We start from the raw sequence: 24,229 nt of genomic DNA, 5'->3' as shown, positions 1-24,229 counted from the left end.
CAGATGATTCAAAAATTTTTATTGATAATGAATTCATGAAACGGAACTTAAATTTGTTAAACTTCACTTTCCCACTTTAAAAAACTATTTCTCTCACCGATTGTCAGAACATAAAAAAGCACCTTTGTTGTTTGTACACGTGCCACCCTTACTAGATAACAGAACCTGGCTTCTTATTAGATGCCACGCTTTTGCACACACAACATAAATAATACTAATATATATATACATATATATATATATGTAAATGCACGCTTAGTAAAAGCAGCCATACAAGAGTAACTATAGGATTTCTTTTATACAAAATTCTAGAAATGCAAACTAGTGTACCTGGGGATGGCAAGTTGAATATGGCTGGGAGAAAGAATATAAAGAATCCAATGAAAACTCACCCTGGCCTGGTAGCTCAATTGGTGAGAACATCATCCTCATAAGCCAAGGTTGTGGGCTAGATCCCTGGTCAGGGCACATACATAAGTGGAACAACAAAAATATATGTTTCGCTCTCCCAAAAAATCAATTTTAAAAAACACTATAGGGCAATGGATATATTCATTTTCATGACTTTGGTGACGGTCCCATTGTGCACACATACTATGAAAATACATTTTAACTATTAATAAATACAACTTATGTCAATGTATCAATAAAGCAGGTAAGATTTCATATAAAATCTATATCTCCTCTTCCTCTCGAAATATCATAACATCTGGCAATGCTGTACTGACTCCATCAAGCACCATTCCCCATGTCTTAGGTGGATCAACCCCAATTCCTCCTAAAAATAGAAAAAAATGTTGACAAGTGCTTCAACGTAGGGAAATCATGCTAAGCAAAATAAGCCACTCACAAGAACACAAATACTGTATGATTTCACTTAGATGAAGTATCTAGAGTAGTCAAATTCAGAGACAGAAAGTAGGATGTGGTTGCCTAGTGCAATAGGGCAAGGGTAGGAGGCGTTGTTCAATGAGTACAAACTTTGTGTTGCAGTTTTGCAAGAAAAAAAATGCTGGAGATTAGTTGCACAAATATGTGACTTTTTAACATGACTAAACTGTACAATTAAAATGCTAGAGGGTAAACTTTGTTACATGTATTTTACCACAATTTTAAAAATGTTAAAGAAGAACAAACTATTTAACAGTAGTTCCCGGGGATAAATTAAACCAGATATTTGGCCAAAGTTTTTCACCATCTGCAATATTCTCCCTGGCATGAACTTTTGGTGCCAGACTGTGGTTGGAACTTTAGCTGAACAAATACCCATATTCACTGCACTCATACCGTCTTTCTCCATTGTGAAATCTCCAATGTGTTATGGGGCTGGAGTTGCACCTAAAGATGTTCTTGTTGTACTCAGAAGGCCCTAATCCAATATGAACTCATAAAGTGGTGCTTCTCCAGTGTAATGAGTTTAGAGTGTTACCTAAAAGATTTACCATATTCTCTGCACTCACAAGGTCTTTGCCAGTGTGAATTCTGTTTAATGAAAATGGAGTTGTAGCTGAGGAGTTCCCCACATTCACAGTGCTCACAGACCTGGCTTGATTGTGGATTTTCTGGTGATGAACAAGGTGGGACTTTCTAATGAAGGCCTTCTGACATTTGCTGCACTCATAAGGCCTCTCTCCAGTATGGATTTTTTGATGCTCAACAAGTATATGTCTGTGGCTAAAGGCTTTCCCGCATTCACTGCACTCATAAGGCCTCTCTCCAGTGTGATTTCTCCAATGTTTAATGAGGTTGGAGTTGTATCGAAAGAATTTCCCACACTCACTGCATTCATATGGCCTTTCTCCAGTGTGGACTCTCTTATGTCTAATGAGCCTGCAGTGGTACCTAAAGGCTTTCCCACATTCGCTGCACTCGTAAGGCCTTGCTCCAGTGTGATTTTGCCAATGTTTAATGAGCTTGGACTTGTACCTAAAGAATTCCCCACATAAGCTGCACTCATAAGGCCTTTCGACAGTGTGAACTCTCTGATGTCTAATGAGTGTGGAAGTGTACCTAAAGAACTTCCCACATTCACTGCATTCATAAGGCCTTTCTCCAGTGTGGACTCTCTGATGTTTGATGAGTGTGGAGTTGTACCGAAAGAACTTGCCACATTCGCTGCAACCATAAGGCTTTTCTGTGGTGTGAACTCTCTGGTGTCTAATGAATGTGGAGCTGTACCTGAAAAATTTCCCACACTCACTGCATTCATAAGGCCTTTCTCCAGTGTGAACTCTCTCATGTCTTATCAGTCTGTAGTTGTACCTAAAGAATTTTCCACATTCTCTGCACTCATAAGGCCATTCTCCATCATGAATTCTCTGATGTTTCATGAAGTTGGCTTTATACTTAAAGAATTCCCCACATTTGCTACACTCGTAAGGGCTTGATCCAGTGTGGACTCTCTGGTGACCAATGAGTGTGGACTTGTACCTAAAAAATTTGCCACATTCACTGCACTTAAAAGGTTTTTCTCCAGTGTGGACTCTTTGGTGCTGAGCAAGGTGGAACTTCCTAATGAAGGCCATCCCACATTTGCTGCACTCATAAGGCCTTACTCCAGTGTGGATTTTCTGGTGCTGCACAAGTATCTGTTTTCTGCTGAAGCCTTTCCCACACTGAGAGCACTTGTAATCATTCTGTCTATTTCCAAAGGCCTCTCTGCACTCGGTGTCCCCATGTGGCTTCCACCCACTGTGAGGAGCCAGGTGCTGGAGGAGTCCTGTGCTAGCTGGGAAGTCCTTCCCATCTTCGCTGCATGCTAAGGTCCTCTCTGTCATGTGAACACTGCCATTTATCACAGATGAAGGCCTCCCTTCATCCCTTCTGGAGACTTTGTCTCCAATCTGCTCCATTTGCTGTTGGTAAAGATTTGTCCCACAAATGTGTAGGCCTTGATCACGGTACATCCCATTGTGCTCGGCCAGTTGCAAAATATCTTGCATCTCATAGGACTTGGCCTTCTGGGTGGAAAGATCTGGCTTTGGAGTCCTGATCTGTGAGTCTCCAATAGAATCACCTTGCTCCACAGGTGCCTGCTCATCCTGGGCTCCATGCCAACTACCTGTAAGCAGAGAAATGCCAGTGAAGTGCATGTTGACTTTGGTGGGAGAGGGAAGCCTCACTGGAAATGTGCATCAGACACACCAACAGATAAGTCCATGGGACTGCTGTCTAAGGGGGCCCAGGGCCAGTGGGAAGAAGGCCTACTGTGCAGAGCTGGGCCTGGGAAGCTCATATGATAACAGCCTTGGCGATGGGAAAGGACTCAAGACAGGCAATACCTTAATCCATCAGGCTGCCGTAGCAAAATACCACAGACTGGGTGGTATTCTACCAACAATAAACTTATAAGCAACAGAAATTTCTCTCCCACAGTTCTGGAGGCTGGAATTCCAAGATCAGGGTGCCAGCACGGTCAGATAAGGGTCCTCTTCCAGGCTGCAGACTTCCCTTTGGTTCCTCACATAGTGGAAGGGGCTATGGAATTTGGTGGGGTCTCTTTTATAAGAACACTAATCTCATTCATGAGGGCTCTGCCCTCATGACCTAGTCACCCCCAAAGGCCCCATCTCCTACATCTTCACTTTGGGCATGAGGTTTTCAACATATGAATTGTGGGTGGGGGAGACACACACACATACTCAGACCATATCAGGTCCTGTGCAGGGAGGAGAGGCAGGGTTTCTAAGTCACTTCTCTGCAAATGGCTTTCAACAAGGTCATGGTATCTGGTGACTGGTGAGCACTGTGTAGAAAGTGGTATCCAGCCCTAGAACTGCCTGACTATGACAGAAATATTGCCATTCAAGGACTATTTAAGGATATGTGCAGATCTCATGACATCTTAAGTGCAGTCAAGTACAAAGGGAGCAGTGAAGCAGAAAGAGGGTGGCGGGGGGATGAAAGCCACATAGGTGTTGTTGGAGTGTGGCAGAAAGGGATTATAAGCTGGAGTAGAAAAATTGGGGGAAAAGAGTAGAAATGAGCTGTGGCCACTGGTCTTGGCATCAAAAGTGATGAACAAAGAACAGGTTCCCAGCTCTGACACCACACCCTTTCCCAGCTCCTTCGAAATAGGACCATGTACTTTTGAGCATCTCTTGTCATTGATGTACTAGTGTCTGTCCCACCGGGCACCCAGGGTCCTCTCCGTGGCTCAAGGTGAACACTGATGTGGCAACTGAAAGAGGCTAGTTCTGGGTAAAAGCAGGAAAGACAGTGGCCAGCATGAGCCCAGAGCAATCCAACACAGGACATCCATTGTCCTAACATCTTAAGAACTTCACAGGACAGACAGTAGATACAACCCAGTGGTCCCTAAAATCAGTAACTACATTGATGCCTAAAATTCCTGGCACAGGCAGACCCCAAGAAATGTCAGCAAGAGGAGGGGGAAAGCCTGAGGCACCAAGTTTCCAGCATATAGACTGAGTGACCCAACCAGGGACAGGCCAGCTCTGTCTTGTGAGGATTCAGAGCAACAGGGATGGGGCTGCTTGGGGACAGCAGGGACAGTGCACACAGCCTGGCCCTGGCACTAGCAACACATGTGACAGGAAACCAGGAGAGGAGGTAGCACCCAGTCTCGTGGGAAGGACAGAGCTACTCCTGGAAAGGGGAAGAACGGAGCCCAGCCCAGGACCCTGGGGTGGGTGTGAGGGCCTTACCTACAGAGGACAAAAGTGCAAAGTTCTCCAGCATCACATTGTGGTACAGGCGTCTCTGAGCCTCATCAAGGAGCCCCCACTCCTCCTGGGAGAAATGGATGGCCACGTCCTCAAAGACCACATGGCCCTGTAAAAATGGGTACAGTTTAGTATATGAGCTGTTTCTTGTTCTGTGTTTCCTTTGATTCTGTATTTGCCATTCATTAATTATAGGCCACCCTAACGGCCCAATTCTTTGATATCTCCCCTGCGATTCAGAGCCCATTGTCTGAACACCAACCACTATGTTGTGGCTCTCTAATCTGTACCCGTCCCCTGAACCCCAGACCTCTGTGTGAGAGTGCCCACTGACACCTCCCCTTGCAGTCTCTGGAATATTTGTGACATGGACAAAAAGTGACTCTTCGTGTTCCATCTGAAAATTCTTCATCCCACTGACGTCCCCCATTTTAGCTGATGAAGCATCCATCCTTCCTAACAAGGTAAAACAATCTGAGGTCATCCCTGGTTCTTCTTTTTATCCCACCTTGTCTCCTTCGTCCTCCCCATCATAAAATATGGGCAGCTCTAGTTCAGAACACATCCAGAAACCAACCACTCCTCTACCTCCACAGCCACCACTCTTGGGTAGCCACCACTGGCAGGCACCTGGACTGGTGCAAGAAATTCTTGCCAGGTCTCCCTGCCTTCACTCATACCCCTAGTCTGTTTCCCACTCTGCAGCCAGAGGGAGCCTATTAAAACCTGGGTCACAGCACCTTTCTCTTCCCCTTCAAAACTTCCCACCAACCTCAGATTAGAGGCCCAGAACCTCAGACTGTCATTCAAGACCAGATACCTTTGCACCCCCTGCTCCCCGTCCACCAGGCTCCCCATTCCCATCAGGTATAACAGAGACCTGTAGTTCCCTTAACATCCAGCTAAACCTCACCTGCTTGTGCCTGAACACTCTAATTCTTGTGCCTAAGACTCCCTGCCATATCTTTTTCAAAATTTTATTTTATTAATTTTTAGAGATAGAGGGAGAGGGAGAGAGAGGAACATCATTTTGATCATTTTGTTGTTCCACTTATTTATGCATATTGGTTGCTCCTTGTATGTGTCATGACTGGGGATCAAACCCGCAACACTGGCGTATCGGGCAACACTCTAATCAACTGAGCCACCAGCTAGGAATCCCTGCCACATCTTACACCTTATACCATCGTAGGTTGTCAGAAACAGGAACTGGTCCATATAACCTGGGCCTAGATATAAAATCCTGGGCCTGGTGAACGTACATGGTCTTCAGACTCAAGAGCATGAGAAGGATAGGAGAAGTTTCAGGACGCTGCCATTCCCTGAGGGTATATATATCGAGGTGGCAAAACCATTAGGCTGGTAATTGAGATGGGTTAACAGCAAACACAACCTCCACTCACCTGTGTAGGGTCCATAAGCATTTCTGCCACTGCCCTGGGACCCTGTGGGAAGAAGGCGGCCATGAGAAAGGGGTAACCATGGCGGGATCCTACTAGCTGAACTGGACCACCACCCCTGCCCTGGAACTAAGAGATCTCAGCCTGATGGGCTATACTCAGCTCCTCAGAAAGCAGTGCTGCCTCTTACCAGCTGGGTGACCCCGGAGGACTCAGAGACAAGAAAATGCTCATGGAGGTCAGAATGCTTCCAACTCCATAGGGCTCACATTGGTATCAAATGTAAGGAATACATGTGATGATCAGCTATTATTGTCACAGGACCAACAGTTTCTATACATTTTCAGTGCAAATGAAGTGGTAAGGTTTTGAAATTTGGGGTCTTTATTTTTACCGCTTTTTAAGGTTTTAGAGTATTCATATCCAAAACTACATAGTAAGCAAATGCTTAGAGGTAAATTAACAACAAACCAATTATGAAATGTTTGCATAAATTGAACTTATTGAATAGGTGTTGTTTTTTACATTGATGTTTAGAGAGTGAGGGAGACAGATGGAGATGGAGAGACATCAATTTGTTCCACTTATTTATGCATTCACTGGATGATTCTTGTAGGTGCCCTGGAATCAAACCACAACCGTGGTGTATGGGGTCTACGCTCTAACCAACTGGCCAGGGTAAATAGGTTCATTTCTAACTGCCTACCTGTGTGTATATATTTAGAGAGATGCTGGTTCACTAGTGTTTAAATCAATAAAAATATCTTTTTTAAAACTAATTTTAGCCCAGCTGGCATGGCTTCAGAGGTTCAGCATCGACCTAGGATCCAGGAGATAGAGGTTCCATTCCCCGTCAGGGCTCATGCCCGGGTTGCGGGCTGGATCCCCAGTAAGGGGCGTGCAGGGGGCAGCCGATCAATGGCTCTCTCATCATGGATGTTTTTCTCTCCCTTCCTCTCTCTGAAATCAATAAAAGATATTTTTAAAAGACTAAAAACTTACTTTAGAGAGAGAGAGAAACATGGCTTGTTGTTCCACTTAATGATGCATCACTGGTTGATTCTTGCATGTGCCCTGAATGGGGATCAAACACGCATCCTAGGTGGGTCCCCACGATGCTCTAACCAGCTGAGCCACCCGCCAGGCCCACACTCTCCTTGGCTCTGATGTCGCCAATCCTCCCTCTTTCCAACCCCTCTGTTCCCCTCCACATGTGACATCTCCATGTCCTGACACCGCCACCCTGGTACATCCCGGGACCCACATGTCCCAACTGCAGCTCCCGCTCTCCCCCCAGCCCCGCTCCACTCGTCGACTCCCCACCTCCTCTGTACTTCCACACGCTCGGCCAAAAGTACCTGGGATGCCGGTTTACGCCTTACTTTTGCTTGAAACCCTATTTTTTTTGCAGCAGACAACCCCGTCGGCTCCATGACGTTTTCCCGGAATCTCATCCCACGTCCCCTGACCGCCACCAGCCTGGCCGGGCCACGCCGTCCTTCCCCGGCGTTCCCGTCTCGCTTGGACCCGTTTTAACGGCCCAGCTCGGGCAGCCCCTCCGCCCCGCCGCCCACAGCGGAAGCCGCGCAGGCGGGGACGCGACGCGACGCGACGCTCCTGGCCCTGGGTCCCCAGCGCTCCGGCCGCCCGAGGAAACGCGGCCCGTCGTCACCGGCGGACCCGGGCGGCGCCCCTCCATCCGGCCTCCCACTCGAGCCGGACCCGCGCGGGGAGGCGGGGGACGCGGCACCCATCTCAGGCGGGCTCCTCGGGGCGCCCCGCCGCCGGCCTGCGGGAGGAGCGGGGCCGACGGGGCGGGAACAGGGCGCCGCCGCGGCCAGCGGGCTCCGTCGGGCCTCCGCCACCTCGGCGCCGCGGGGACGGCGCCTCAGCCCCGGCTTTTCCTCCCGAAGCCTCACCTCTGAGCCGCCGACCCGGTGAACAGCTCCAGAGCGACCGAAATGACAACCAGGGGAAAAACACAACACACAAAAAGCGGAAGTCCCGCCTCCGAGCAATGCGCACGCAGCAGCGCACCTCACCTAAGCCCTCATTGGCTCAGTGGGCCGTCGCGCACCGAAAAGGCTTCTGGGTATTGTAGTTTTTCCCAGCCGCTGGTACGTCGCACTCCCTAGAAGTGGCGGATACAGGCCAAGTGACCGGGGGGGGGGCTGCGAAAAGAGTTCCGTGGCTCCAAAAAGAGGGCGCGGCGTCGCTTGCGCTTAAAGGGGACAAAGCCAGATTTCTCATAAAGCCGTCCACGACGTCAGCCACGTTAGAGGTGCCCCACCCACCTCCGTCCCAACTGAACACTCAGGACCCTCTGAACCGCCGAGCCTCCCGCGTCACAAGCGGGCCTCTGCAGCCCCGCCCCCAGACGGCTCGCTCATTGGCTGGTCGCCGCCGCCCCCGCACTGCCTTCTGGGTAACGTAGTTCCCCTGCCGTTACCTGCGCGTCTCAGAAGGCGGGTCGCTCCTGACTCTGGACACCGGCCCAGGGAGACCGTGGGAGGCGCTGGGAGGAGTTCTGCTGGGACGGCGTCTGCCCTTCTGAGAACTTGACCTCCTTTCCCTGTGATAAAGGTTTGGGTAGCTCTGACCTCGCCTCGTTGCTCGGAGGTGGTTTATCATTTCAGCGGTAATTGCAGCGACAGTGTCTGCCAGGGAGTTGAGCTTATCTCTGGAAAAACACTTATAAAATGGCTATTACTAAATGTTATTAATAGTGATTTTGTAACTTTCCAAGGAAAGTGACAGAAATGGTTGTAGAGAAATATATGGGACAAGTGAGAGGCACTGAGTCTGATGTCAGAGAATGAGGCTGAGACAGTGGCTTGCTGGAACCTTGGCCTCACTCAGGGTTTTGTCCTAAAATGCGATTATTTTTAATACTTGAAAACATTGCACATTAACAGCTTGAAGGGAAAGGTAAAAACTACATTTAAAGAGTTGCCAGAAAGGTAAAAATGAATAGCGAAGTTGTACTGTTGTATGTTTACTGATCTACTGACATTCAATGAGCACTCAGGTTTCAGGTACAGTAGTAGTACATAAGGCATAGGCCTGCCTGTACTGACATTGTCAGGATGCCCTAAATATTCTGTATTTGGTTTTTTACAAAAAATTACAAAAAGTCAGTAGTTAGAGCTAATTTTTTCTCTCACTGCAATTGGCAGTTAAATCACTTAGTGGCAACACTAGCTCAAAATCACATCCGCCTAAATAACCTTAGGGATATGCCTTATGGTATGTCCCCTGCAGGTTTGGCTGGGGAAGAACAAAAGAGAGGACTAACAAAGTGCTTGTTTTTCATACCCAGGAAAGGAAATGACTGTTCTTTGGCCAAATTCCAAAGTCGTGAACAAGACACCAAGATGACAGCTAACTTCACATGACCTGTGAAAGCCAGCAGTCAGCAACAGCCTCATTCCAGTAACTCCCAGCTTCTGAAAATTAGCAAATACTCACAAGCCTCTAAAATTCAGCCAATGAGTGTTCAGGCCCCAAAAGACAGCTCATCAGTGACCAGGATCCTATGCAAAACCACATACTGACAAATATCCTCTAGGTTAAAGGAAAAATTACAAGAAAAAATTTTAAAGCATAAATATTTTGAACTAAATGAAAAGAAAAATGCTAACTATAGCCCTGGCCATTCAGTAGGTGAATGGATGAACTGTGGTGCATCCACACAATGAAATGTCATTCAGTGATAACATGTCCACAAATCTTCACAGCAGCTTTATTTGTAATAGCCAAAAATTGGAAACAACCCAAATATCCACTAACATCTGAATGAACAGAAAACAACTGCAGTATATCTATACAATGGAATAGCCAACGGTACACAAATGAACAAATTATTGATACATGTAACAAGACGGATTAATCTCAAAATAGTCATGGTTAATGAAAAATGCTATAGTCCCCACTCCCCAGAAAGTATATCACATAAAATTCTTGAAAATGCTTGCTATTGCTTGTGAACTGTGGGAAATGGTTTTAGAAAGAACTGGGAGGAAAGGGTTCTAAAGGAGTCCCTTGTGTCACTGTTGGACACGTTCATTGTCTTATTTGTAGTGACTGTTTCTCAGGTATGTACACATGCTGGCTGAAACATGGTTCACTGGCAGGCCGATGGCTCCCTCAGAACCACAAAACTCATACAGCTTTCCTCTGGTGTGAGTCCTGAGCATGAACAAGGAGACAGCACATTTTCTGCATTTATAAGGCCTTCTCTAGTGTGAACTTTCTGGTGCTAAACAAGTTTTAGAGATGCCACCAAAGGTCCACCAAAACTGTCACGACCATGAGGCCTTTCTCCAGCGTGAACTTTCTGGTGCCGAACCAGATGGGAACTCCTGCTGTAGGCTTTCCCACACTCGCTGCACACATAAGGCTTTTCTCCAGTGTGAACCCTCTGGTGCAGGATGAGGCTGGAGTTGCGGCTAAAGAATTTCCCACATTCACTGCACTCGTAAGGCCTTGCTCCTGTGTGTACTTTCTTGTGTTGAACAAGGTGGGAGCTGCTAATGTAGGCTTTTCCACACTCAGTGCACACGTAAGGCCTCGCTCCAGTGTGAACCCTCTGGTGTAGGATGAGGCTGGAGTTGTGGCTGAAGCATTTCCCACATTCACTGCACTCGTAAGGCTTTGCTCCAGTGTGGATCCTCTGGTGCACAATAAGATTGGAACTGTGGCTAAAGAATTTCCCACACTCGCAGCACTCGTAAGGCCTCTCCCCTGTGTGGATTTTCTGGTGCTGCACTAGTGTGTCTTTGCGGCTGAAGGCCTTCCCACATTCACTGCACTCATATGGCCTTGCTCCAGTGTGGATTATCTGGTGCTGGACAAGTGTATCTTTGCAGCTGAAAGCCTTCCCACATTTGCTGCACACGTAGGACCTGGCTCCTGTGTGGACTCTCCGGTGTTTAATGAGGCTGGAGTTATGGCTAAAGAATTTCCCACATTCGATGCATTCGTAGGGCCTTGCCCCAGTGTGAATCCTCCAGTGCTCAATAAGGTGGGAGCTTTGACTAAAGAACTTCCCACACTCACTGCACTCATAAGGCCTCTCCCCAGTGTGAAATCTCTGGTGCTGGACAAGTGTGTCTTTGCGGCTGAAGGCTTTTCCACATTCACCACACTTGTAAGGCCTCTCTCCAGTGTGGATTCTCTGGTGCTGGACAAGGTGGGAGCTCCTGCTGTAGGCTTTCCCACACTCGCTGCAGTCATAAGACCGTTCTCCAGTGTGGACCCTCCGGTGCTGAACAAGCGTGTCTTTGCGGCTGAAGGCCTTGCCACACTCGCTGCATGTATAATGCCTTTTCCCGGTGTGAAATTTCTGGTGCATTTTTAGGTGGGACAGGTGAATGAATGCCTTCCCACACTCCTTACACACATGTGCTGCTTCTCCACTGTGAATTTTTCTGTGGTGAATAAGAGCTGATTTCTCCTTGGATGTATTTCCACATGGCAGGCATCTGACGGGTCTCACTTCAGTATGAGTTATCTGCTTGTCGAGCAGAGTAAAGGTATTCAGGAAGGCTTTCCCATCCTCACTGCAACTGAAAAGCATCAGTGCATCCTGGTTCCCCTGCTGGTGCCTGAGGCTGGAGCTGAGTGGAAAGGACTCCATGAGCTCAGTCTTCTTGCATGGACTCAACCCACAGTGAGTGGTCTGGTGCTGGAAGAGGTCAGAGCTGTCCAGCAAATCTATCCCGTCCTCCCTGCAAGGAAAGTGTCTCCCCAACGTGTGGACAGCACAGCTCTTCACAAAAGAGGCCCCACCAAAGGGTTTCTCTCCACCATACTGCTTCTGGTGCTGGTCACAGATTGCACTGCACAAGAATACTCTCCCACATGGACCACATGTGTACAGTTCCTGCGTGGAGTATGATCCCTGGTGCTCAGCTAGGGGCAAAATGACTTTCAAGAGTGGGTCACACACCTCACACAGGTGGGTGTTCTGGATAAATGGACCTGACTGAGGTGTCCTGACCCGCGACACTTCTACAGATGCACTCTGCTCAGAAGGGGCTGCCTCGTGGTTGCCATCACACCAGCAACCTGAAAGCAAAGAAAAGTTGGAGAAGTGCAGCAGCAGCCCCCATCACATACCCGTGTCACACACCAAGGAATGAGCCCACTGGCTGTTTGGCAGGACAAGGGAGCCAGGAGGGGGGTAAGGAAGCGCCCATTGTCATCCTGGGGCATCAAAAGGTCAAAGAATGGAGGAGCCCCAATGACGGGTAAAGACACAACAATGGGGTACAGTACAGGGAGGAAAGGCGAGGTCTCCAACTCACTCCTTTACAAAGGAGTGTCAGCAGGGCCTTGGCTGCTGGTGTCTGGTGTGCTCTGTGCAAAAGGCTGTGTCCAGGTCCAGGAAACTCTGACTACAAGGAAGTCCCTGGTTCTTAAGGACTATTTAAGGATTTGTGCACATCTTATGACACACTGAGGTGGCCAAGGCTGCAGAGCACAGCAGAGGGAGCAGAGAATAAGTGAGACACAGAGGCCAGAGAAGGGGAAATGGCCAAGGGATGGAAGATGGAAAAGATACAATAAGTGGGCACAGTGCCAAGAGTGGAGGAGAGGGAGGATTGGCATGTCTCTATGGCATGGGCAAGAAAACACAGGTACACACAAAGCAGGCTGAAGGGACAAGTTGAACACAGCCCTAACGTGACATTGTCTCCCAGCTCCTGTTCTGCAGGGCCAGGCCCTCCCTCTCTGGGCCTCTCTCAGGGTGGCTGCAGTCAGGTCTGCCCTGACAGGCACCCGGATCTTTCTGCCTGTCTCCACCAGAGCTAATACAGTTCAACAAGCCCCAAGAAATGGAATCTTGCAGATGAAGACATGAGGAGTTTGTAAGCGGATTATTCCTGATTCTGGCTTTCAAAAGAGCACACAGCTCTGGCTGACAACTAGACTGAAACCTCATGGGATCGCCTGAGCCAAAAACAGCCAGGTGAGCTGTGTATGACCAGACTCCTGATGCACCAAGACTGAGACAATAAATGTTCACTGTTTTAAGCACTCAATTTGGGGGAAGTTTGCCATGCACTAACAAATAACTAAAACGGGGACTTACCCAGTGAGGACAAAAGTGCAAAGTTCTCCAGCATCACATCACGGTACAGGCATCTCTGAGCCTCCTCAAGGAGCTCCCACTCCTCCCAGGAGAAGTACACGAACACGTCCTCGAAGGTCACACTATCCTGCCGTGATGGGGACAGTTGAGCCCACAGGCAGTATAGCATCTCTCCCCAGATCTCACTGCTCACCCGAGCACCCCTGGGTCCCTGTCTTCCCCAGTCTCTCAGCTCAGAGATCCAAGGCCTTGGCATCACCAGTGCCTGCTGTCTCTTCACATTCCTCTGATCAGAGTCCAGCCCAGAGCAGGAGCAGGCAGGCGAGCAGTTAGCTACTAGGTAAACTAAGGGTCTGGCAGGAAGGGCCCCCAACACTCCCCTGCCAGTCAGTTCTCTGATGTAGTCCAGACCCAGGCCTCCCAAACACAACCTCACAGCCATCAGTTCACACTCCTCCCAACATGTACACCATTGTTTGAACCTCACCATCCTCACATCTGGCAACACCTTCCACCACCTCAGACAACCTTCTGGTCCACACCATGTGCACCCCCAAGGCACCCCCCCACTCTGCACAGTGACCAGGAAGTGTTCCTGTGTCTTTGTGACAGCCACCACTGCCACCCAGGTGCCTGAGCAAGAGACCCAGTCCTCAGTCCCAAGCTGTGACTTTCTGGTTATTAACAGCATTGCCACCATGACCTGAAGACAATCCCTCCTAAATTTAACCCACAGCTCCAGCCCACTCCACACCATGGCTTTTGAATTTCTTCAGTCAGAGCTAAAATCCTATGTCCAGCTTGATATCTCCACTAAGGGGTCCCTGGGACTTCTTAAACAGGAAGAAACTCCCCATATAGGCACTGACACTCCTGCGACCAACCTCTCTCTCAGTTGATGGCACTTCCACCATCCTGCCTGCTAAAGCAAAAAACCCTTGGGGTCATGCATGACTCTTCCCTTTCTCTCATTTACCCTTCACATCAGAAAAATCTAGTCAGCCCTGGCCGGTAGCTCAGTTGGTTAGAGTATTGTCCTGATACACCAAGGCTGCAGGTCCGATCCCCAGTCAGGGACATACAGGAATCAACCAACAAATGCACAAATAAGTGGAACAACAAATCAATGTTTCTCAAGTTTTTTTTTAAGTCCAGCCACCCTACTTAAAAAACAGATACAAAACCCACTAACTTCTCTCACATCCTCAGCCACTGCTGGGGGCCAGCCACCACTAACACTCGCGTGGAATATTGCAGTAGCTCCTTCCTCATGTCCTCGATCTGACCTCAACTAGACAGCAGCCAAAGGGAGCCTATAACACCGGAGTCAGGTCACCTCCCTCCTCTGTTCCAAACCTTCCATGGCTCCCACCAGCGCCAGAACAGAGGCCCGGCTCCGCAGGCTGCCTCCCTGGCTCCATGGCCTTTAGCGGGAGGTGATGAAGGTCTTGGAACACACCAGCCCCGAGATCGGAGTCGCTGAGGGTTCGGGGGGCCCCCCACTCACCCCAGCCAGGTCCATCAGCGCCGGGGCCGCCATCGATCCCGACAGCCGACCCGGGGGGGTCAGCCCGAACCCCAGCCCTCGGGCCGAGTGTCGCAGGGCGAGCCCGTCCCCCGAAGCCCCCCGTAAAGACGCGCAGAGGGCTCAGGGAGCCGCCTCGGGAGACAGACCGGGACGGGGCGCGGGCGCCAAGGCCTCGGGAAGGGCGCAGCCCCCGCGGACGCCTCGGCGCAGGGCCGCCCGCTCTCCGACCCGGACCATGGCGCCTCCCAAAGGCGCGGAGGGACGCCCTGGCCCCTTCTCCGTCCTTCCCGTCTTGGTGCCCACGATTCGCGTGGCGAGCGGACGCCGCCCCGAGCTCGGAGCCTCAGCGGCCACGACGAACGCCTGACAGGCCGGCGCGGGCTAAACACGTCACGGCGCCGGAAGCCCCGCCTCCGCCTGACGGGCGCAGGAAACGCGTTTCCGGGGCTGCCAGGACACCGCCGGACGCGCTGGGCACAGACTTCTGGGTAATGTAGTTTATGCGCTGCACACAACTGGGGCAAAGGGCGCCTTCGAGGTTCTGGTGACAGCGGCCGAAGGACGGGAGTCGGGGAAGGTGGGGAGCTAGGTCCTGGGGGGACAGAGAGCGTCTCAGAGGGGACGCGCCCACATTTCCGTGGCCGCGGGGGACACCTACTCCAGCAGGTGACCCCTTCTTTGATCCTGGAAGGGGTGCTTCACCTCTCTTGGGGGCTGAGATTTATCATTTTTTTAAAGGTGTGACACACCGGATTAATTGGTGCCTTGAGGCGTTGTTTTTTAATGTTATTTGTTGATATTTGGAAAGAGAGGAAGGGAAAGGGAAACTTGGAGGAAAGAGAAACCTAATCCTTGGGCTGCCTCTTGCACACCCCCTACAGGGGATGGAGCCCACAGTCGGGGCACATGCCCTGACCCGAAATTGAACTGTCACCTCTTGGTTCCTGGGTGGGGGCTCAACCCGAGCACACCAGCTGGACTAAATGGAACAGTGAGTACACCTTGCTTGTGGGGCCTTTGTATAGTAGTAACATTAAAGGAATCAACGAATTAAGCACAAGACCATTAGTCCATATTCTTAATGAATGTGCCAATCAAGAAAAAATAAAGTGGGCAAAAGAACTAAAGAGACATTTTTCCAAAGAGCCAACAGGTACGTGAAAAGGTACTCAACATCACTAATCAGGGAAATGCAAATCAAAACCACAATGAGTTCACACCATTGATGAGCTACCATCAGGTAGATAATAGTGTTGACAAGAAAGTGCAAAAAAGGGAACCCCGCCACTGTTGGTGGGATTATAAACTGGTCCCATTACTTTGGAGAACAGTATGGAGGTTTTTCAAAAAATTAAAAATAGAGCTACCTGACGATCCAGTGATTCCACTTCTGGGTATATAGACAAAGGAAATGAAAACAGGTTGTTGAAGAGATATATGCACGCCCATGTTTATTATAGCATTGTTCACAACAGCCAAGATATGGAGACAACCTAAGTGCCACCAATGGACAAATGGATAAAAGAAGATGTGATATACACATACACACACAATGGAGTATTATTCATCTACAAGAAAGGAGGAAATCCTGTCATATGCGAAACATGGATGGACTTTGAGGACATTATGCTGAGATAAGTCAGGCAGAGAAAGACAAATACCGTATGATATCCCTTATATGTGGAATCTGGGAAAAAAAAACCACAAAAAACCAGAACAAAAACAAACCAGATTTGAAAAACCAAGGAGTGGAATGGTGGTTACCAAAGGCTGGTAGGTGGGGGAATGGGAGCGATTGTTAAGGATACATTCTTGCAGCTGGTAGGTAAATAGTCCTTGGAGATCTAATACACAGTAAAGAGGTTACAATTATATTATAAACATCAAACCTGGTAAGAGACTAGATCCTATCTGTTCCCACCACTAGAAGTGACAAATCTGAGAACCAAGAGGTGTTAGCTAATGCCACAATAGCAATCACTGTGGAACATGAATGTATCAGGTCAATATATTTTACACCTTAAACTTATGAAATATTATATGTCAATTATATCTCAAAAACAATATATAATAAATTAATCTGAGTCCTTGAATGTTCTTAAGTGGTACAGTAAAACATACCCATTCATAGGGGAGTACTTATCTTTCTTAGATACAAAATACTTTTAGGTAACAATTTTTTAGTACTCTCATTTAAGTTTTAAGTGCTTCATAAATGAAGTCTTCACATTTTTAGACTTACGCTCCTCAATGGTTGAGATAACGTTTTGCAACAAAGGATTTGAATAAATATTTGCAGAGCTGTTCTCAAGTGAGCAGCGCTCCTAACAAGGATGGCAGAGCATGTACATTAAGTCAGGTGATGGGGACAAGGCCATTGTATCTCAAACCCTGCTGCTCCCCACCATCCAACAAAATCAACCAAGAGCAAGTTGTCACAGGTTTGTCAGGGAAACCCAAAAGAAGCCACAGATGCCAATTCTTTATTGTTACATCTACTTTTCTTCCTACTCGTCTGTTTTTTAAATATTCTTGTGATTGCTTTTCAGTGCTAAGGGTAGAGCTACAGCTGAAGGTTTCTGCAATTGCACAATAACCACTGGTGTTTCTCCTTCACAAATTCTCAGATGCAGAACAAGGTCCTATACTGGTTCAATTTCCACGACATTAAGTGATCACTGGCCTCAGATTTTCTCCCAGTGATGACACTTATGGAGTTTCTCTCAGGTAAAATTTCCCAGATGTTGAGTAAGACATTTCTTCTGGTCAAAAGATTTTCCTTGGGAGTTACATTTAAAAGGTTTTTCCCCAGTATGAGTTCTCTGAAACTGACTGAGTTAAATCCACTTGCAAAAGGCTTCCCCACATCTCTTCCACTCATAGGGTTTCTCCCCAATGTGAATACTTCGAAGCTGGGTGAGGGACGAATGAAAGCTGACGGCAGGTCCACATTCACCATACTGGCAGGGTTTCTCCCACGTGTGACTCCTCATATGCTGAGTTAGGGAAGAACTGTCACAAAAGCTCTCCAACATTCTTTACACGAAAGGGTTTTCCCAGTGTGGATCCTGGTACCTCCCCCCACAAAAAACACAAAAAAGTGAAGGCCTTCCCACATTCATTGCACTCAGGGCTTCTCTCCATGAGAATTCTCATGTGATGAGTAAAAAAAACAGCTGTCAAAAAGGCTCACCCACATATTCTGCACTCAAACAGAATTTGTCTAGAGTGGCAAATAGTATTTTGGACAAAAGCAGAACTCTTAAAACTCTTTCAAATGCTTGGCATTCCTGGGCCTTCTCCCCAGTGTGAACCTGCTGGTGCTGCATAAGGTCTGACTGAGGTTGCCGGCTTTCCTCCCCTGGAAGTACTCACATGGCCTTGCTGGGTACAAATCCTCATGTGCTGACAGAGCTCTACCATCATGAGCAAGGCTTTCTCACAGTCATTGCAGTCACAGGACTGTAATGTATGACCTGCTGATGGCATAACACACCGTTTCTTAAGATGTTCCCCACGTTCCTTCCACTTGTGGAGATCCTTCCCTGTGTAGACCATGGAAGTGTTACCTGTCCATGTGAGTTCTGTTCATGGAAAGCATGTCCTGGAGACTTATTCCTGTAAAACTCTCCAGTACAGATTATCATCTGTCTCCACACCATTGTGTGCAGAGCTCATCTTTGCAGGGATACTCTCCTTGTGGGAAACTGTCACCGGATTTCCTGCATTCCTGATGGCTCTCACTGTTCCCTGGCTCACCCCCACTGGGAGTCCTGTGAGACTCCCCAAGTGAACTGACTCTGGAGTGAGGCTCCCTTCTACAGTGGTGGCTGAGAAAAGGAAGGCTTTATCATCTCAGGTTATGCTTTCTTGCCTAACAGGAATCTGATATACACAGACCCATTACAGATACTAGCCCAGGAAGGCTTCCCACACTGTGAGGGGCCTGGTGCTAGACAAGCCCAGAGCTGTTCCAGAAGTTCTTCTGACACTCCCTGCAAGCGAAGGCTTTCTCTAACACATGGGACCTGCAGCTCTTCACAAACAAGTCCTGGCCTTTACCCTTCAAAAGAGTTTCTCTTCACACTGCTGCTTCTACCTCTGATCAAGGTTTACACTGAACCAGAAGTCTCCCTTATGTGACTCACATGTTGCTGTATGGTCGCTGCCCAGATGGTATGCCCTGTGGCTCAGCCAGGTGCAATGATGTCATTCAAGAGTAGACCACACATGTCACAGGAGTGAGACTTTTGTCGGGAAGGACCCCACCTTGGAGCTCTCATCTGTGACACTCTTACAGAAACACCCTGCTCAGAACATGGAGCCTCATCCTCCACTCCATGCCAGCAATCTGGAGGAAGATAAATGCTGGTGAAGTGTATGATTAATGGGTGACAAGTGACATCCCATAACAAATGTGGTCTGATACAACCAGGGACTAGTCCACAGGACTGTGGGCAGAACACGGGAGCTAGAATCAGGATGAGGAAGAGCTGTGGAACTCAAAGGTCACGGAATGAAGGAGATGCCACAGAGGAGAGGATACAAGAACGGAAACAGTGTAAAAAGGAGAAGCATAGTCTCCCAACAAGAACTTGGTTCCTTGTGACAGCTGAGTGCTGTGCCAAAGGTTCTGTCCAGGGCTACAAAAATCTGGCTGGAACTGAATACTTAGTCTTCAAGGAAAATTTAAGGGTATGTGTACAACTGACACATTAAACAAAACACTGCACTGAGTACCAAGAGAAGAACAGCTGAGACAGAGGACTGGAAGGGTGGGGGACTAACAGGTACCTGAGGTCAGGGTAGAAATGACAAGTGTGCAAAGCATCCAAAACAGGGAAGGAGCCTCGGCAGGATGGCTCAGTTGAAGCATTGTCCTGTACACCAAAAAGTTACAGGTTTGGTTCCCATTCAGGGTACACACCGAGGTTGCGGGCTCAATCCCTGATTAGGGAGTGTATGAAGGGCAACTGATTCCCACAGCTTCTCACCAGGGCCAGGCCTCCTTCTGGTCTTCTTTGCTGCGCTGGGAGATGTGTCTACCTTCTCAGGAACCCTGCGCTCTCCTCCGACTCCATGTGGTTAACCACATGGGACCTGGAAACTGCAAGTCCTAAGGGGAAAGAAGAGCTGGTGAGTGGCCAGCAGCGACCCAGGGCAACCCTCACCACAGAGAAGAAAATTAAATATTTATTATAAAAAGGTGTTTTCTTTTCTTTCTAATTGAGGTGTGAAAAAGTTTTAGGTCCAGTTGAAGTTCCTGATGAAAAAACAGAACTGAGGTTTTTTCAGTGATAAAATCTGCATGTTTGTATTTCAAACAATGTAGCTATACCTTGATGTAAATTCCTTTTTTGGCTTAATAACATTTACTCACTATGAAATCTTTATACTATACATTCCACGTGTTAGGAATAAATGTACATCAAATCTTTGTAAAAAAAAAAAAATTATAAAATGAATCTTAGAAGGAGTTCTTACAGGAACAACACACTGCTCTTCATACGGAGTGGTTGATCATGTAAAGGCTTACAATTCCTGGAACAGGTAGGCCCCAGGAAATGTCAGTTAGAGGAAAGGGAGCAGAATCTAGGATTAGAGAAACCAGGGATTTAGTCACACCCCCAAGGTGTAGCCAGGTCATCTGGGATCTGCTGAGCAGACAGCAAGAGTCATGACCCAAATCCTTCATTTCAAAGCGTGAGACAAATGTTGGGGCTGCTTTGGAAGATGGGGAGGTGGTGCTATTAGTGTGTACGACCTTGAAAGGAGATTCACCTCCAGTTGAGCCTTGAGGTGAGACATCAGCCCTGGACAGTGTGACAGCAAGGTCACAAAAGACTCTGAGCTACAGTTACCCAAGTAAGATATGCCCGATTCTTGACCCACAGAAACTGAGAGATAATAAATGTGTTTTCAGTGTACTAAGCTTTGGGTAATTTGCCATGTAGAAACAGATAACTAACCCAGGGACTTACCCAGTGAGGACACAAGTGCAAAGTTCTCCAGCATCACATCACGGTACAGGCATCTCTGAGCTTCATCAAGGAGACCCCATTCCTCACGGGAGAAGTACACGAATACGTCCTCGAAGGTCACACTGCCCTGCCGTGATGGGGACAGTAGAGCCCACAGGTAGCACAGCATCTCTATCCAGATCTCACAGCTCACACAAGCACCCCTGGGTCCCTGCCCTCCCCAGCCTCCCTACTCAGAGGAGATACCAAGTGTTGGCATCACCGGTGCCTGCTGTCTCTTCACATCTTTCTGGTCACTGGTCCAGCCCAGAGCAGGAGCAGGCAGGTGAGCAGTTAGCTACTAGGTAAACTATGGGTCTGGCAGGAAGGGCCCCCAACACTCCCAGCCAGCCAGTTCTCTGGTGGTGTCCAGACCCAGGCCTCCCAAACACCTCCAAACTTGGGCTCAGCCTTCTGCGGTAACTTCCAGTACTAGGGCCTTAAGGCTGTCAGATCACACTCCTCCCTAGGCTCCCTCCCTCCTGCCTCACTTCCACAGTCTCCACTCCGCAAGCAGAGGGAACCCGCTGAATAAAATGTGTTAAATTGCCCCGGTCCTCTGCTTCAAACCTTCAGAAGGGGAAGCTTAGCTCCTCGGGCGGCCACTGCAGTCCTGACTCCCGCCCGCTGTAAGTTAACCATGAGACACGACGGAGGCATCACTCCCAACTCAATCTGCCTCCCAGACTCTGCACATGCCTGGTCCCGAGGCGGGACACCCTTCCCGACGTCATTTCATGCGCACAATCCGCGGCCTAGACTCAGGACCCTGGGCCGACGGGACCCCTCCGGGGGCTCCAGGACCGAGGACCGGAAGGGAAGGCGGACCCGGGGCACCACCAGCAGCGCGAGGAGGAGCGGAGACCACAGCGCTGTGACAGGGCGGGACCCCGAGGGGCCCTCCGCTAACCTGCACGGAATTCATCAGCGCTGCCGCCCCGCCCACGGGGCCGGGTGGGCTGCGAGGGGCCCTGCGAGGCAGGCGACTCGGGCGGGCGCGCCTCCTGCGTGTTGCTCTCAAACGGCGTCCAACGCTCCCGAGGCCCAGTCCGCAGCCTTCGGCGGTTCGGGAGACCGGGCCAGAGCGGGGTGTCGCAACCGCAGCGGCGCGGGGACTGCGGGCCACGTCACCCTTCCCCGGCTCGGCCCCAGCGGGGCGCCCACGCGCGGCGCCCGGGGCCACGTGGTCCTGGCCCAACCAGCAACTGAGCGCGGAAGGAAGTTCCGCAGAAACGGGCAGGAAGTCCCGCCCCGCGCCGCAGGAAACGCCCCCTCCCGAGCTTTCATTGGCCCAGCGGTAGGCGGACGCGCGAAGCATCCGCCTCTCGGTGCGGCTAGTTCCCTTCTGAGCGCATGCGCAGCTCTTCTCCATGGCAACCCGCCCGCGGTGCGGCGGAAGTGACCGGAAGTGCAGACCGGGGTTTCCAAACACAGGGGCGGGGTTTCGCTTTCTCTTCGAAAGGCGCGAGTGTCCGTGGACGTGGAGGCGGGGGCCGCCCTCGGATGGGCAGCCGCGGGCCCGGGAGCTGTCGGGAGCGCGGGCCCGGGGGTGAGTGCGACCCGGTGGGTGCGGCGGCGCGGGCAGGAGGCCGAAGGCGCTCCCGCGTCTGGGAACCGCGGCGCGGGCGCTGCCGGCGGCAGCGGGAACTACTAGGGTCCTCCCGGGAACCCACGCAAGACGGGCCACCTCAGGAGCTCAATCGGTGACCACGTTAGTGCCCCTTGTGGATGACTTTGCCCTCCGCACTTCGTTAGTCGCGGTCACCCAGGGTCCGAAAATGTTACATGGAAAAGTCCAGAAATAATTCATATATTAAATGGCTCGGTAAACCTCGCACTGTCTTGCTCCAGCTCAACCGGTACGTGAATCATCTTTTTGTCCGGTATATCCACCCCATATATATATGAAAAAACACATATAGGGGTCTAATGCTATCCTCGATTTCAGACGTCCAATGGGGGTCGTGGCAGTGTCCCCCGTGGATAAGGGGGAGATGACTGTATTAGTATTACTGACATTAGCATTAACATCACAATACTTTCATGTACACTTCTGTGGGAGGTGAAATCCGGGATGCTTGGTTTACAGAATCCTTGGCGTTATTTATCAGGAAAAAAATACAACTCCCTGCCTCAGCAAGAAGCCTCATAGGTTTTAAGTTTCACATAAAAGCACACGTTTGTACTTTTTGGCTTTAGTTATTTCTTAAACAGTGGAGCAGCAGGGTTGCCCAAGAGATGCATTACTGCAGGCCACACAGTTGGATCTTGGGAACATAAGGATTAACTGTCCTAGGGCCTAAGTGGAGTGGAGTTGACACGGTTTCAAGTTTGTCACATGGGATGCTATCTAGTTCACAGCAACCAGGACCTTCCTCTCCCCCTGCTACCCTCCCCTTCTGACGCTCAAGACATAGGTACAAATATGTGATCATGAGATGGCCCAGCTAAGGCTTCAGGTCATCAAGCCCTGTCCTCATTAAAACACTGTCACCATCCATCCATCACCTCAACCTGCCGCCCCCAAGAAAGCACTAAACCCTGGGGAGATGTAAAATCTAGAACCACTGAGGATAGCCCCAGAATGGCACACAAATGCAAGAACAATTAAGACACAATTTCACAGTCATTTCTGCCAACATTCGATTGTCTGCAGCTCATTCACATGGTCCCAATTTAAGTGTAAGGAAAGCTCGGACACTGTCCTAACTGGTGTCCAGAAAGAGAAAATGAGATTGGTAAGCATCCAGCCACTTTGTCATAACCCATCAATATGATTGCCAGATTTATATTTTATTATTTCCCCTATGCATTCTACACTGTCACCCAACTCAAAACCTCTGTAATTACTGAGCTCATCTCACTGTTAACAATTTCTAGGGCCTGCTGTCCTTCACATCAGGTTCAAATACTGTTCCTTACCACAAGGAAACTATCAGTACAAAATAATCTCCATGTATACCCAATATACAGGAGGTGAGGGGCACAGAAGGACATACAGAAGATGCCAAAGAAATCATCCCCAACATAGATTTCTATACTCAACAATAGTGCTTTTAAAGAAAGAGCCTGAAATAAGACTATATGTGGCCAAAAACGAAAAAATGTAATAGAAAACTAACCCACAGGAAATGAATGCTAAAGTTACATTCATTTACAATCAAAGGGAAGCGATTCAGGTGGAAGGTCTGCAGCAACAGCAGTAATAAAGATCCAAGATATGGATGTATCTGAGGATTAATACAATTGTTCGTTATCTGTATAAAACATACTATCTCCTTGTTGAGTACAATGACAGAATCAGCATCCAATCCTCAATAATATCCCTTATGTTATGCAAGAGGAAGGTAAAAATATTAACACTATGCTCATATATGTTAAAGTGTTATAATTTTAGCTTAAGCATTAATAAAATAGGAGTAAATATACTCCCAACTAAAAGCAAAGTTTAGAATGTAAATAATCTATACAATTTCCTTCTGAGTACAAGAAATAGAACT

The 24,229-nt window shown here is 48.9% G+C and overlaps 2 protein-coding genes and 1 long non-coding RNA gene across 6 annotated transcripts; all 3 read right to left on the bottom strand.

Moving 5' to 3' along the window:
• Positions 1–239: 239 nt before the first annotated feature.
• Positions 240–8,071, bottom strand: LOC107539408 (uncharacterized). 2 transcript variants are annotated; one of them, XM_087826965.1, is made up of 4 exons: positions 8,005–8,071; positions 6,089–6,130; positions 4,668–4,794; positions 240–3,061 (listed from the first exon to the last, which is right to left on the bottom strand). In XM_087826965.1, the coding sequence occupies exons 2-4, from the start codon at positions 6,107–6,109 to the stop codon at positions 1,386–1,388; spliced, it is 1,824 nt and encodes a 607-aa protein (XP_087683091.1). In that variant the 5' UTR covers positions 6,110–6,130; positions 8,005–8,071; the 3' UTR covers positions 240–1,385. The 2 variants fall into 2 exon arrangements, with proteins under 2 accessions (XP_087683091.1, XP_016071382.2); XM_016215896.2 differs by lacking the exon at positions 8,005–8,071 and adding an exon at positions 7,088–7,260.
• A 1,727-nt stretch (positions 8,072–9,798) lies between these two features.
• On the bottom strand, positions 9,799–15,056 carry ZNF304 (zinc finger protein 304). Of its 3 annotated transcripts, none has more exons than XM_016215886.2 (3): positions 14,689–15,056; positions 13,182–13,308; positions 9,799–12,154 (listed from the first exon to the last, which is right to left on the bottom strand). In XM_016215886.2, exons 1-3 carry the CDS (start codon positions 14,719–14,721, stop codon positions 10,344–10,346), a joined length of 1,971 nt encoding a protein of 656 aa, XP_016071372.2. In that variant the 5' UTR covers positions 14,722–15,056; the 3' UTR covers positions 9,799–10,343. The 3 variants fall into 3 exon arrangements, with proteins under 3 accessions (XP_016071372.2, XP_016071373.2, XP_016071371.2); XM_016215887.2 differs by having other exon boundaries at positions 13,182–13,303; XM_016215885.2 differs by lacking the exon at positions 14,689–15,056 and having other exon boundaries at positions 13,182–13,693.
• A 2,703-nt stretch (positions 15,057–17,759) lies between these two features.
• On the bottom strand, positions 17,760–21,851 carry LOC107539418 (uncharacterized). Its single transcript, XR_001603400.2, has 3 exons — positions 21,640–21,851; positions 20,691–20,817; positions 17,760–19,825 (listed from the first exon to the last, which is right to left on the bottom strand). It is a non-coding gene; the product is annotated as an uncharacterized LOC107539418 (long non-coding RNA).
• Positions 21,852–24,229: the final 2,378 nt, after the last annotated feature.

The sequence above is a fragment of the Miniopterus natalensis genome, chromosome 18 (genome assembly GCF_054644295.1).
Source record: "Miniopterus natalensis isolate mMinNat1 chromosome 18, mMinNat1.hap1, whole genome shotgun sequence".
NCBI classification, from domain to species: Eukaryota; Metazoa; Chordata; class Mammalia; order Chiroptera; family Miniopteridae; genus Miniopterus; species Miniopterus natalensis.
This window is presented reverse-complemented; position numbering and strand designations above follow the sequence as displayed.